Below are 12,795 nucleotides of genomic sequence, written 5' to 3'. Positions count from 1 at the left end.
GGCCGCTTCGGCCGTCCCGCCACAAACCAACACTGGACCCAGGCAAACCCGGGGTGACCCAGCCCGATTTACCTCCTGCGGCTGCTGGCTGGCTCGCACGCTATCACACACACACACAATCCCTAACTTCGAGGCAAACTTTAGGAAAGCTCACTGAAAAGCCTGAAAAGTTTCCAGTTTTCTCTGGGTGTTGAACCACGACCTGCTGAGGCACCCCGAAGCCCGGCAGTAGCCACGGGCACGACCCCCATCGGCTTACTTCCTAGCGTGTTCTCGTGCCAACAGCCCGGCGCAGCAAGTTCTCATCCCACACTTCCTCCTCAGCCCACCCAAGGGCGGCGGACACACAAGCAGCCCAGAGGTCCTCCCCAGGACACTTTCCTAGGCAGATGCCTGGGCCGAGCAGCCCGACTGGAGCGAGCCCTCACCGGGTGCCGCTTCACCCCGGGACCACGTTTACTGCCTCAGAATACACGGCAGCCCCTGGCACTCACCGGAGCCCTTCCAAAACAACACAGTAACACAGAAAGAGGCGGCGGCGGAGCGGAGGGGCCGCCGCAGCCCCCAGAGCTCACCCTTGGGCTGCACCCAAAGACCAAGACCTCCAAGGGTGCCACAGATGGTGTGGGACATCCTGTCCTCGAGTGGCACCTCTCGTCTCTGGGGGCGATGCCAGGACACAACTATTACCAGGTTGCTCCCCAACTCCGGGGCCCGTGGGTCTGGCCGAGGGTCTCTGTTCCTACGAGCGTGGCTGAAGGCTCCAGGCAGGGCAGCCCTCCAGCTACGGAGAGAACGCACATGGATCTTGCCTCAGAAGCCATCACTTAGAAGCTGCTCTCACACGGAGACACGAGCAAACAAACGTACCTGAGAGTGAGCTCCGAGTGCGAGTCACCCTCCGCCAGGCCCCAAGGGACCCCGAAGGCCGCTCCTCTTCCTGAGAAGCAAGGGGACAGACTCTCCCGACGCCGTTCCCCATTCAGTTAAAGCTCTTTATTGGCCATCTTCCTTTCCCCCACAAACCCTTTCAGAATATGTCTAAGTTCTGAGAATGTCCAAGTACAAAGTTAAGAATAAAAGGAATAGGTCGAAGGGAGAACAAGCAGCGTCTCAGAGGGCCCCCGCGGCCCCCGCCTGCTCCTTCATGCCTCCTTCTTCTCGAGGAGGATTTTGTGCAGCTCGTCGGCGTCCTCTGTGGTCTTGACCCTGATGAGCATCGTCACGGGGATGGCAGCGTTCTTCTCGCTGATGGGCGGGTTGGGAACACAGACAATGAGCACATTGTTCTTGCCGGTTCGGGAGCAGGGCATGTTGGGTGGAACCAGGACATTCAGGAGTATGTTCCCTGTGCAGGAACAGAGAAGGGGGGTCATGAGATGCTCCACTGGCCAAAAGCCCAAGTCAAGGGACTGATGGCCGGCTTCACCTTGGGGGCTCCTCACCTGCCTCCTGAGGTGCCACGTGCCCCCAACTTCTCCTGGGGGAAGGGCTGTCCTGGCCCCAGTTCCAGGGGAGTTGAGAAGAAAACCATTTCTACACCTAGCAGCCCTGGGGTCCCTGGACACAAGAATCTCCACCATCCAGACCAACCTTTCTTTGCCTCCCATGGTTGAGCACTGGCAACGGTGGCAGCCTGTGCCAGGGTCCCACTTCTGTCCTGAAGCCAAGGCCCAGAACGGGACCTCCTCCTGAGTCGGTCTTCATACAGTGGGCAGACCTAGCACCTGGCCTTTACCACATATCCAAGGGAAGGAACCACTCCCCAGACAGATGATGTTAGGCATAGCCTTTCCTAAGGCCCATGATTTACATACAAACTTGTTTTATGGGGAAAAATGGGTTCTGACTTGGAAATGAACTTCTGAAACTCAAATCTGTTCCTCGGGGGAATCAGGAAATAATCCAGCAAATAAGATCTGGCTTCTTCCCCAAGGAGACCACCGGTATACCCAGTGTGGTCAGCCAGTGCAGAAGGCTGGAAGGAAAATTAATCCTCAGACCAGACTCTGACAATCCTGTCTACCACCTGGACAGCAAGGAGGCACCCAAAGTCAGTGGTGACAAGCAAGCAAAATGGCCCCTGCAGGGAGGGACGAAGTGCTAAGTAAGTCATTTTGGAGGGAGGGGCTGGTTGGCAGACATTGCTCATTGTATGATGGGTCCGGGCTGAAAAGGTTCCTCTCTACCACAAGGCCTGCCGCCCCTTAGACCCACCAGGAATGGGGGCCTCAGAGCTCTGGGGGGCTGCTTGACTCCCCAGGGACACCAGGGGGCACACCATGGAGATTTCAAGGCTGGGACCTTTCAATCCCGAGCCAAGTGCCTCCCCCACCCCAAACCAAAGTGTGGGTTTAACAAAGGTTCTTCCCATTCCAACCAACTGACGCATAGCTCAGGCGCACTACTTGGGCCAGTGTGCTCCAGCCAAAGGGGTGCCTAGTTTATCCCTACAGCCCAGGCCACTGGCCATCACCATCCTTGTTCTCAAATACAATGAAATCACAATGGCAAGCCCACCACCCATCAGGTAACCAAATGTTCCATGTTCAGATGGCTCACCCAAATTGGTGTCAGCTCGAACTAAAAGCTGGGTCTTCTGATTGCCAGCCGGCTTCAAGTGCAGCGTGCCCACACCCTTCTCTTTAAACTCATTATCCTTTTTGTAAAAGAGTTTGCACCTGGGGAAGAGTCAATAAAAAGCATGCTCTATTATTGTTCTGAAGGGTCCTCAAGGCCAAGGTAGAAAAAAGGAAACTCATCCTTAAAAGGAGTGGGGCAGCATTCTAGGTCTGGAGTCAGTCAGATCCGAGTTCAAATGTGACTTCAGACACTTACTAGCTGTTCGACCCTGGGCGAGTCATTTCACCCTGTTTGTCTCCATTATTTATCTGTAAAATGAGTTAAAGAAGGAAATGGAAGACCACTCCATTCCAGTATCTGCCAAGAAAATCCAAAATGTGGTCAAGGAGAGCCAAACATAATTGAAAACCAAGGACAAGGGAATGCATGCAGTACAACGGGGGTGGGCATCTTCACTCTGGTGCCATTTCTGCTGCTAGCTATGCAGCCCTCAGCCCATGCTCCAGGCTTGTACTTGGCCTTGGAGCTCACCCAGGACAACTGGACTATGGCCTGATGACATCTACACAGGCCTGCCTCCTGGCCAATCAAGTATGCTCAGAAGGCTGAAGGAGCAAGCTGATCTGGCATGGAGGCTTGCTAATATAATCCGAGGGGCTCGGCAGAAAATCACCTCCACAGACAACCCAAGGGGCTGCCTGCCTCAGAGAGGAGCAACAATTGGAGAGATGCCCAGGAAGTCCCAGAAGATATATCGGAGGCTAGGGATAAGACCCAGGCCCCTCAGCTGTAGGCTAAGTACTCAAAACGGGGGAAAACTGATCTCTACGGTGGGAAGAAGAGAATAGGTAGAACTCAGGGAGGGCAAACCCTATAGACCAGAGTGAGGAACTTACAGTAGAGCATGTTTGAGAGCAGGTTGGAAGAGGCAAGATACAGGAGAGAGACACCCCTAGACAGAAGGAAAGGACAAGGATTTCTGGAAAAACACCCCAGGTTGATGATGCACTTTAGGGAGGAGAGATAAAAATTGGCAGAGGCCAATGCAAGTGGGTGTTTGGACCTGCAGAAAGGGGTTGTCTGTGAGAGCAAAGGATGGAAAGGACTGGAGGAGGAACAAACAGTGAGATCTGGTGCTGAGAGGGGGAGAAGCATAGGAGGGTGCTGAGTTAGAGGAAGGGCAGTGGTGGCTTTGGGGGCAAAAATCCCAAACTCCACTTTGGACGTGGTGACTACTGAATCCAGAAAAGCCATCAAATTTGAGAGGTCCAATAGGTAGCCGATGGCATAAGAATGTCTCAAGGGAGACAGTGGGGTTGACATATGCTTTCAGATTAGTGAACTGGGAGGAATTCATGAGGCCTCTAGAAAGAAAGGGAGGGGGGAGGGACTGGATGATACAGGAAGGGGATCCAAGAAAGGAGAGGTAAATAGGTCAGGGTCTTTGCAAAGGAGAACTAAGAAAAGACCACAAAAAGCCATCACTGTTCAGGCTCAGATCCCAATGTCCAAAATGCTACTTAAAAGCTGGGACCTTTTTATCACCAAGAGATTCAGGAAAGCTTCAGAGGAGGCAGTGACACCGGGCAACCAATAAAAATAAAAAATAAAAAAAAAAAAGGGGGAGGGGGCTAGAAGGACTATGGAGGAGCCTGTAAGGAATTCTTGTTTATCCTACTGCCTCCTTATTTTCATCATGCCTAGCAGCCTGACAAGTTACTAGTCTATTCAAGTTTTAGCCCAACTTTAACTTGGGGGTATATGATTAGGTCTGGTGCCACTTCCTGCCAGTGCTGACACTTTGGAGAGACACCTGCCAGGGCCTCAGTCACCCACCTCCTCTGTAAAACAAGGCAGTTAGATCTAGAGAATAAAAAATCAGGTTTCTACAACTTTGAAATGGAAAGGGGATTGGTGTTCCTCTATCATATAAAGAGGACCATGAAAAAAGGACATGGATTCACACTGGGGCCCTTGCTTCCAAAACCATGCTGTATGTTATCTTGACACACCTCCTCCTCTTCGGAGTCCCTTTACAAATAAGCACAGCCTTCAGCCTGAGGGCAGCAGGGAAGAGAACCCTTGACTCAGTTCAGCCCTTGGCCTATGAACCTCCAGATCCCTCCCTACTCCTGGAATGAAGGCTGTAAGCCCCCCAAAACCCTCTACAGTAAGTGGGAGGCGGCCGGAGGAGTGAGCCAATCACCAGGGCGGCTTCTTTAAACACTCCCCTAATGGAGTCCATTTATTCACAATTCAGTTGGACAAATTTTACCAAGGTCAAGTGAGAGCCATCCAGGGCTGTAGTGGGTTTACCTTGAAGCCAATAGTAGCTGCAGGCAGACTCCTAGCTGCAGGAGCCTAAGCCCACAGGAAGTGCTTGCCTTTTTTTGAACTCAACACAAAGATACATTCTTTTCCCAAAACAAACAGAACCACAGCCTCCCCCTCCAACCCCATTCTTTCAAGGGTCCTACCTATGTACTTGGTGACCTGGCTATACCTCTCCAGCAACCCCCCTCACTCTGGATGGACTCCATAAAGGCAGAACTTACTTCTTTGAGTAAAAGGCATCCTCTTCTTTGACTTCAGTCACAACTGCTTTGGGTGGTTCCTCACTCTCTTCTTCTTCTCCACCTTAGACAAATTCACAATTAACCAGTGAGGCGCAGATCAGTCCTCAACAACCCTGCCCCTCACAGGGGGCTCCCCTAACTGCCTAGCTAGACTCTTCTTTCAGGACTTTCCTGAGAGGGATCTGGATACCAAGTTATTCTCTAGAAAATCCTTTAACGCTGACATACATCCCCCATTTCCCCACTATCTAGCCACTAACTCTGGAAAGGACAAAATCCATGCTTGTAACAACAGATAGTCTCACACGGACAACTATTTGAGAAAACTCTGGAAATAAGTCTTTTTTACAAAACCATAGGAAATTGCAAAGCCCAGGAGGCAACAGAGACTTGCTGGTTCCCTCTCGCCTGTGACCATGTGCCTTGTCAGGGAGGTCTGAAAAAGTGAACATCAATGGTCAATCGGGGAACCCTATTTTGGGCCAGGGAAAGGATTATGGGGGAATTAGAGACTCAATATAAGTGAACAAGTGAGTGCATCATCTCAGCCTGGTTGACTCCCCCCCCCATCAGCTGGTTCCACAGTTCTATCTAACCAGAGGGCACTCCTCTTACTGCACTGTTTGGGACAGACTGTCCAGCTTACCAGGACCAGGCAGGTCCAAGACCCCTGAACTCCCCCCCAATGCTAGCATGGATCAGAGACCCGTCAATTACCTTTGTACTCTCCAGCAGACCCATCTGGGTGGCTCTCCAGCACTTTGGGGGAGAAGGAAGAGACAGGTTTTGCCTGGGTTGTGTCTGTGCCAAACACACCCACGTTTCCAGAAGAGAAAGAGAAATTCGCCATTGGGGCAGTGCCCAAGGAACCCAGAACAGAGCTATCGACTTTGCGGCCAAAGTGGAAGGAGGCAGTGGACGCTACTCCCAAGGCTGGAGTCGGTCTCTTCTCTGATGGCACATCAGCCCTTTTTTCAACTGCTCCCTCAGCTTTGTCTGGATGAAACAAAAAGGGGGTATCTTGGGGTGGCGGCCCAGCTTGGGTGCCCGCAGACTGCCTGCTGGTCTCTTTCTCCACGGTGCCTTCGCTAGTGCTGCTGCTGCCAGGCAGCTGCTCAATACTCGTCAGGTAACGCTCATAGTCTTTAAAGATGGGTGTCAGGTCACAGAGTGGGTTGGTGTCCACGTGCTTCACGATCCAGTCCCGCACGGAGCAGTTTAAGGCAGCGAGCTGTTTGTGGTAGGCACTGGCGCTGCAGCCACCCTTGGCCTGCACACTGTGGCCAGAGGACGAGGGCTGTTGGCTGTCCCCATTACTCTTGGGGTTGGCAGTCTTCTTGTCCCCAGCTAAGGGAGCCACGGGGCCATTTGCTGTGATGCGGCCTGTTCAGAAAGAAGAGATCTTTGAAGCAGGGCACACTTATGGTTCCCCTCACTTTTGGCAATGGCTGTGACCCCTCCCACCCAAGAGTGACCTCATGTGGACCACAGCCAAAAAGAGGGATGACAGAGAGGCTGATGCTCTTCCTATCTGGGCACCTACAGCACAATGCCCTGACCTCTCCCTAGCTCCCAGTGGGCCCCATCAGCCACACTCTTGCCAAGAGTCTATTGAGGCAGGCTGGGTGTGGCTGCACACTATTAAGCTGGCAGATGGATGCTTCAAGCTGACCACCTGCTTCACTGGGGGAAGGTTCGGGTAACTACTTTGGATGGAAGGGTCTAGATACCCAATAGCTAATGGTGTTATGCATTTCCCTCTGGACTTGCTCAATGTTTTCTTTCAGATAGAGCTTAACCACCATTCCTTTCCATCTCCTCTAAAGGCTTCTTCCTTCTCAGCTGGAGGACTCACAAATAGAAAACAAGGAAATTTGGGGTTCCACCCCCTTTGCAATGTCTCCTTGCCTGGCACTTGCCGTTTTGCCCAGAATGTCTAAATGGGGACAAACCCATGGACTTCTCCTCACTCTTGTATGGAGCTCAGCTCTATCAAGGGGTTCAGGAGTTAAAATGTCCTAAGGAATTCCCAGCTGCTCCCCCAAATCCTACCATGTAAGTCATGGAAGGGAGTGTGGAAACAAGTTAGCCATGAAGGCATTATTCAGTTAAAATCTGCTCTCCCCTCCTAGACTGGTACCCCAACAGCTCTGTCCTTGTTCTTGCTGAAAAGAAAAAAAAAAAAAAGTCCTGTAGCTTCTGTTTCCCAATACCCACCCCAACCTGCTCTTGGCTCCTGCTCAAAGGGAAACTGGTTTGGCCTTATTGTCCTTGGATCCATGTTTGGCTAAGGTGTTCTTTCTAACACTCAAGGGCAGATACTTACCAAAGGTCACCTTCGGTTCTGATGGGGCCTTAGCAGTGGCTAGGGTAGGTGCACAAGACAGGCCACTGCCATTGGACAGGCCTTCCAGAGATTTGATGCTGGTGCCATTGCCAAAGCCAGCGAGTCCTCCTCCTCCTCCTCCTCCTCCTCCTGGTCCTACTGGTCCTCCTCCTCCTCCTGGAGGTACAACCAAGCCTTTGAACCCTTTAAAAGCCCCTCCACTTTCAGACTGAAAGACAAACAGAGAGCACTCCATAAGAGAGGCTGCCAGTTAAAATGAGCACAGATGAGAAGTCTACAGGCCTGGCATCATCCAATCCCTGGTTATCACAGGACAGAGGCTAATAGTTCAGCCTAATCCTACCCAGGCCACATTATCAGTTTCTGAAATAGGGAGGGGGGCACTTCTCCCCTTGGTTTCTTCCATCCAGGTTCAACTCGGGTACAGTCTCCTCTAGGAAGCCTTCTGTGATGTTCCATGCCCTGTTTTCTACCTCTGATTCTGTGTCTCTATAGACAAGGACAAACTTGGGTCTACTGAATCCAAGGCCAGGGTCCCTTTCCTCCAAACTCTCTGCTATTTCCATGAAACAGAGGCAGTTCTAGAACAATATATAGAGCAGAGGCCTGAGTCAGGAAGGTTTAGGTTCAAATCCTTCCCTTGACAAGAAGAGCAAACTCTGACATGAATTGCTCCTAGTGGCCCCCTCATCTTACAAGGCAGCAAAATGAGACAATATGAACTGCATTCTGAATGTTCCAAATACCTCTGATGTGCAAGTCAATAGAGGGCCCCTCATAGTCTGAAAAGGGCAAAGTAGAAGCCAGGGCTCAATCATGCCTCTGGCCAACCATTAGTCCCCCCCCCTCCCTCTCTTGGACACCTCAGCTCACTTATTAACCAGAAGATTTAGCATATAGCCAAGTTGAGAACAGGGAAGTTCACCTGTCATAACACCAGCCTGTCACCCTTGGTTTCCCTGACAAAAACTGAGTCCCCAAACCTGGCTGTTTTCTGGTATCCCATGGGGTCTTTGCTCAGTGGCTGAATCTCAATCTCACAGCTTGGGGGCTGTTAGGACCTGGTGGGTTCCCCAAGGATACCTTATCCCAACCAAGACAGTAGCAACCTCACTCCCACCAAGAAAAACACCCCAGATGTCAGTCAGGCAGTAGCCAATGGGCAACAAAGGAGCTTAGCCCTGCCAGGCTAACAGCCTAAAGCTAAAAATCCAATGGTGGAATAAATTGATGGGAATCCCATCTTAAAAAAAAAAAGCCAAGAGCCAGTTCTGCTGGGAGGCACAGAGTTACAGTGCTTGGCTAGACTCCAATCTAGGTTTGCAGTGGAGGCAATCCAGGATACCTATCTATGTCCCTTAGCTCCTGTGAGCCAGGGGATGGCAGGACATCCTAGCACCCAACATCCACCATCCTTTTTTCCACCATGGTTTGATTATTTAACATCAAGTCAAATTCATTGTGTCAAAGTCCATTATGGTTAACAGAGAGCCCTAAGACAGGGAACATTTTAGCCTATGAGCTGGTTTCCAAGGAAACTGGGAAAATAGCATCCCAGGACATGTCAGTTTGTTCTGCCCCAAAGAACCAGCCAAGGATAATATGCAGCAAGAAATGTTCATTCTAGTTCAAGGTGAAATTAACCTGGGAACATAAAGGAGTTTGGGGAAGAATTGTAGAATTCCTATTCAAAATAGTAACAGTCCATATTTCTATTGCCTAGGGATATCACCATATCATAAGAAACGATCAAGACAATGACAACCTAGACACCTGGAGTGGCCTCCGTGAACTGAGGCCAATGGAAGCTGGCAGAGCAAGAGAAACAAGGAAAACCAGGAGGACAACAATGGAAATAAAAGAACCAGCCCCAGACTGAATGTCATCAAGACAAAGAACAGATGATGACATCTCTCACTCATGGTATAGGACTTGTGTGTGAAACTTCAGTAAGATAACTGGTTCTGTTTTCCTTTTCTTCCAAAAAATGTTCTGAGTGTCCCTCTGAGGGGAGAGTGGGTGTAGGGGAAATCTGGATGATATCCAAACCAAAGGAATCAATAAAAGGAATCAATTCCTGAAAAAAGCCACTAGCTAGCAATGGGCAGGAAACAAAGTGCTGGAAGCAAGCCACTGGTCAGCCATGGCTGAATGAACCGTGCCCTGGAAACCCTGTGCTCTGAGAAGTGACCAAGATGAAGAATTCAGGGAAACTGGAGCCTGTACCACAATGACTCCAAGGGAAGCAACCATGAATAATCCCATGACTCTTAGGAACAATCAATTCTAAGAGTTGTGGCCTGTCTCCTGGCACAGGGGCAGGTGTGGCCAAATGATGACTTATCCAAACCATCCTCATTTGTTACAAACAAGGGAAAGAGGCAAACGCAGGTGTGAGCAGGGTTCTAAAGGAGTCCCAGTGAAATCTTTTGTCCCAGGGTCCCCAGTCAAAAGGAGGTGGTAGCAGGGAATTCCAAGAGAGAAAACAATCAAGACCCTCGTATTTGGAAACAGGGCCCCCCATGTCAGCATTTACAAGGTTTCTAAGTGATCAAGGAGGACCTCCATTTGGAAGCAGGGATGGGGAGGCAATGAGTATATATACCCTCCCAGAGCACTTGGCCAGTGGAAAGGACTGTTCAACCACCAAATCATAAAGAAACCAGGCATCTGTGATGGCTGGGGGACCTCTATGAGGTTCTTCCTCTTCCTTGAGAAGGGTTGGTCCTGAGAGTACTGGAGAAAAGCCCAGAGCCCCATCCCCCATCACAGACTCTAGTATTTGCCCACAGGCAGGGCTGGGCTCCAGCCCTGTGCCTCCAGCCTAGCTCAAGGCAGAAAGAGGTTGCCAGGATACCATCAATGCTATTTGTGGGTGAGCTATTCCTGGGGGAGGAGGGAGAAAGTCCAAACTCTACCAGGGGCTTGTTACCAAGAAAACTCACCTCGAAAGCCACATTCCTGCGCTTTGCCTTCTTGATGGCTCTGTTCTTCAAGACTTCTTCACTTGCAACTGAGAACATGCCCACCTGCAGAGATGACAAATGTGAAGCTAGGGGATGGGTGAGTGCCAGTAGCCATCCACAGCACATGCAGATGCCAAAGACCTCCTGATTCTCTGGGAAGGGCATGGTAGTCAGGGTTCCAAAGCATTTTAAAACAAAGAATCCACATTTATAGCTGACACTGAGGACAAGCAAGACCCCAAACTGATTCTAAAGCCAGAGCCAGGAGAATTCCCCCAAGACCTAAGGCACCAGCTGACAAATTCCCTTCTGAGCTTCAAGCTCCATCATGACCCTAAATGGCAGCCTTCAATGCTAAAAGATGCCAACCACCAATTCTAATTTCCTCCTAAGAAATGATACCTATTTACATAGCAAACAGAGGCTGGCCAAACATGCAGGAGGAAAAGGGCCAACAAACATGGAGGTTAAGGATGCTGGATCACTTGGTAAGCAGTGCTGAAAAGCAAGCACCAAAGGGTGGTGAACCCTGGGGTCCTAACTCAGCCACCATTTTACAGGAGTCCAGAGAGGCCACTGAGGTTTGATTGGGGGCTCCAGAGTGCAGCCCCACACTAGTTCCTGCTTTTGAACAAAGTTGTGAATCCTGCCAGAGATTCAGGAAAGGATGCTCAGGTATAGCTATCTACCTGACACCAAGGGGAACAAACCCTCTGGCCAGAGTCTAGTCCATAGAAAGAGGGATGGGGCTAGGACATGCCTCTTTGTCCTCATAAAGGAAACACAGAAACCAATCATTCCTAATGGTGGCAGCCACACATGGGTGCCAGGCCCACAGGCCTCAGGCCCCAAGACTCTGGGTCCCTAAAGAAGAGGCTGATTAGCCAACACATCGTTTAAAGCCATATCTCATCATTTTAAGATCTATGATAGGCTGGAATTGTCACTGTAGGTCACCTGGCACTATCAGGGCCCATATTATCAGAATAAAGAATGATATGTAGGAGTAGAAGGGCCTTGGCAAGGAGAGCCATGGAAAGCCTGCCAATATTTTTGTGGATGTGCCACATGGAGCAAGCCCCCCCCCCAACCCCAAACTAGGTCAATGACACCAAAGAGGGCTTAGTCAATGGAAAGAATCCTCTCCTTATCATGGGTCTTCTTGGTGCATAAAATGCCCACAAAATGGGGCCTTCTGTCTGGTTAGGCACAAACACCACCCTCCTGAAGTAGTCTACTCTTGCTCTGGAGCAGTTCACTCCTCTCTCAAAGGAAACCCTTCAAACCTGAGCATCTGCCCTCTGGCTCTGCCAGAAATCCCACCAGCCTGACTCTTAGAGAGAGGAAAAAAATCCAATAACCCCCAGAAGTACTTCCCTAAATTCACTAGTGGAGAATCAGGCCAAGCCTGCATCCTGCTGCCCCGCCCCCACTCACCTCCTCCACCTCATCTTCCTGGTCCCAATTCCGGTCTGTCAGCTCCTTCTCTGCGTTCCTTTTGGCCATTTTTTTGTACCTAAATAAGAGCGCACCGAAGTCAGAAAAGCCTGGAACTCTCCACGCCGCCTCTCGTTTCTTTGCAATATGTTGGGGGGAGGCCTGATTACGGGGAGGAGGTCCAAGGCATGGGAAAGGCTTCTCAAGCAGGCGCTCCAGAGGGGCTCCGGCCCAGCCCAGCTTCAGTGTTCCCAGTTACATAACTGGGGTCCCGACCACCCAATGGACACCCAGTCCCCCTGCTAGTCTGGGCCCCCAGCTTGGAGCCCCCCACAACTTTCTCCGAGGCCTTCCCCTTTTATCCCCCTCTTCCTTTCTCTTTCAGGTCCGCAGGGTCCAGGATGGACGCCCGGGTCGCTGCCACCTCCTCCTCCTCCTCCCATTCCCACAGGCCCTCGTCCCCAGTGGGCTTCTCCCGGCCGAGCTTCGGCTTCCTCCCCGCCTCACCCCCAGGGCCGGCCACCATGCCTTTGCATTGGCCCAGGCCGGCCTCACCTGCTGCCGGGTGGCTCCACGTCGCTCCCCGGGCCTGGCTGCGCAGCATCGCCCCGGGCGCCTCCGCCGCTGCCGCCTCAGCCGGAGGAGACTGCTGTGCGTGCCTGCATAGCGTGCGCGCCCCCGAAGTGGGGATGGGGCCGGCGGGATGGAGGGGAGGGGGCACCGAGCACGGGAGCGGGGGAGGGGCGAGGGCGCGAGCGAGCTGAGCGGAACCGGGAAAGCTACGCGTCCGGCAGCCGCGGCGTCGGCTCCTCTGACGCGCAGGCGCCGCCTCCCGGCCTCACTGCGCAGGCGCCCTTCCCGCTTCACGACGCTGCGCAGGCGCGTC

At 51.7% G+C, this 12,795-nt stretch overlaps 1 protein-coding gene across 1 annotated transcript; it reads right to left on the bottom strand.

The window, feature by feature from the left end:
- Nucleotides 1-977: 977 nt before the first annotated feature.
- On the bottom strand, nt 978-12,708 carry NUP50 (nucleoporin 50). The gene is made up of 8 exons (XM_044678042.1): nt 12,465-12,708; nt 11,910-11,988; nt 10,452-10,535; nt 7,486-7,714; nt 5,877-6,542; nt 5,139-5,220; nt 2,563-2,681; nt 978-1,348 (listed from the first exon to the last, which is right to left on the bottom strand). The coding sequence occupies exons 2-8, from the start codon at nt 11,976-11,978 to the stop codon at nt 1,146-1,148; spliced, it is 1,452 nt and encodes a 483-aa protein (XP_044533977.1). The 5' UTR covers nt 11,979-11,988; nt 12,465-12,708; the 3' UTR covers nt 978-1,145.
- Between the last annotated feature and the right edge of the window lie 87 nt (nt 12,709-12,795).

This window comes from Gracilinanus agilis, chromosome 5 (assembly GCF_016433145.1).
Source record: "Gracilinanus agilis isolate LMUSP501 chromosome 5, AgileGrace, whole genome shotgun sequence".
NCBI lineage: Eukaryota > Metazoa > Chordata > Mammalia > Didelphimorphia > Didelphidae > Gracilinanus > Gracilinanus agilis.
Note: the sequence above shows the minus strand (reverse complement) of the source record. Positions and strands in the feature narration are given on the sequence as shown.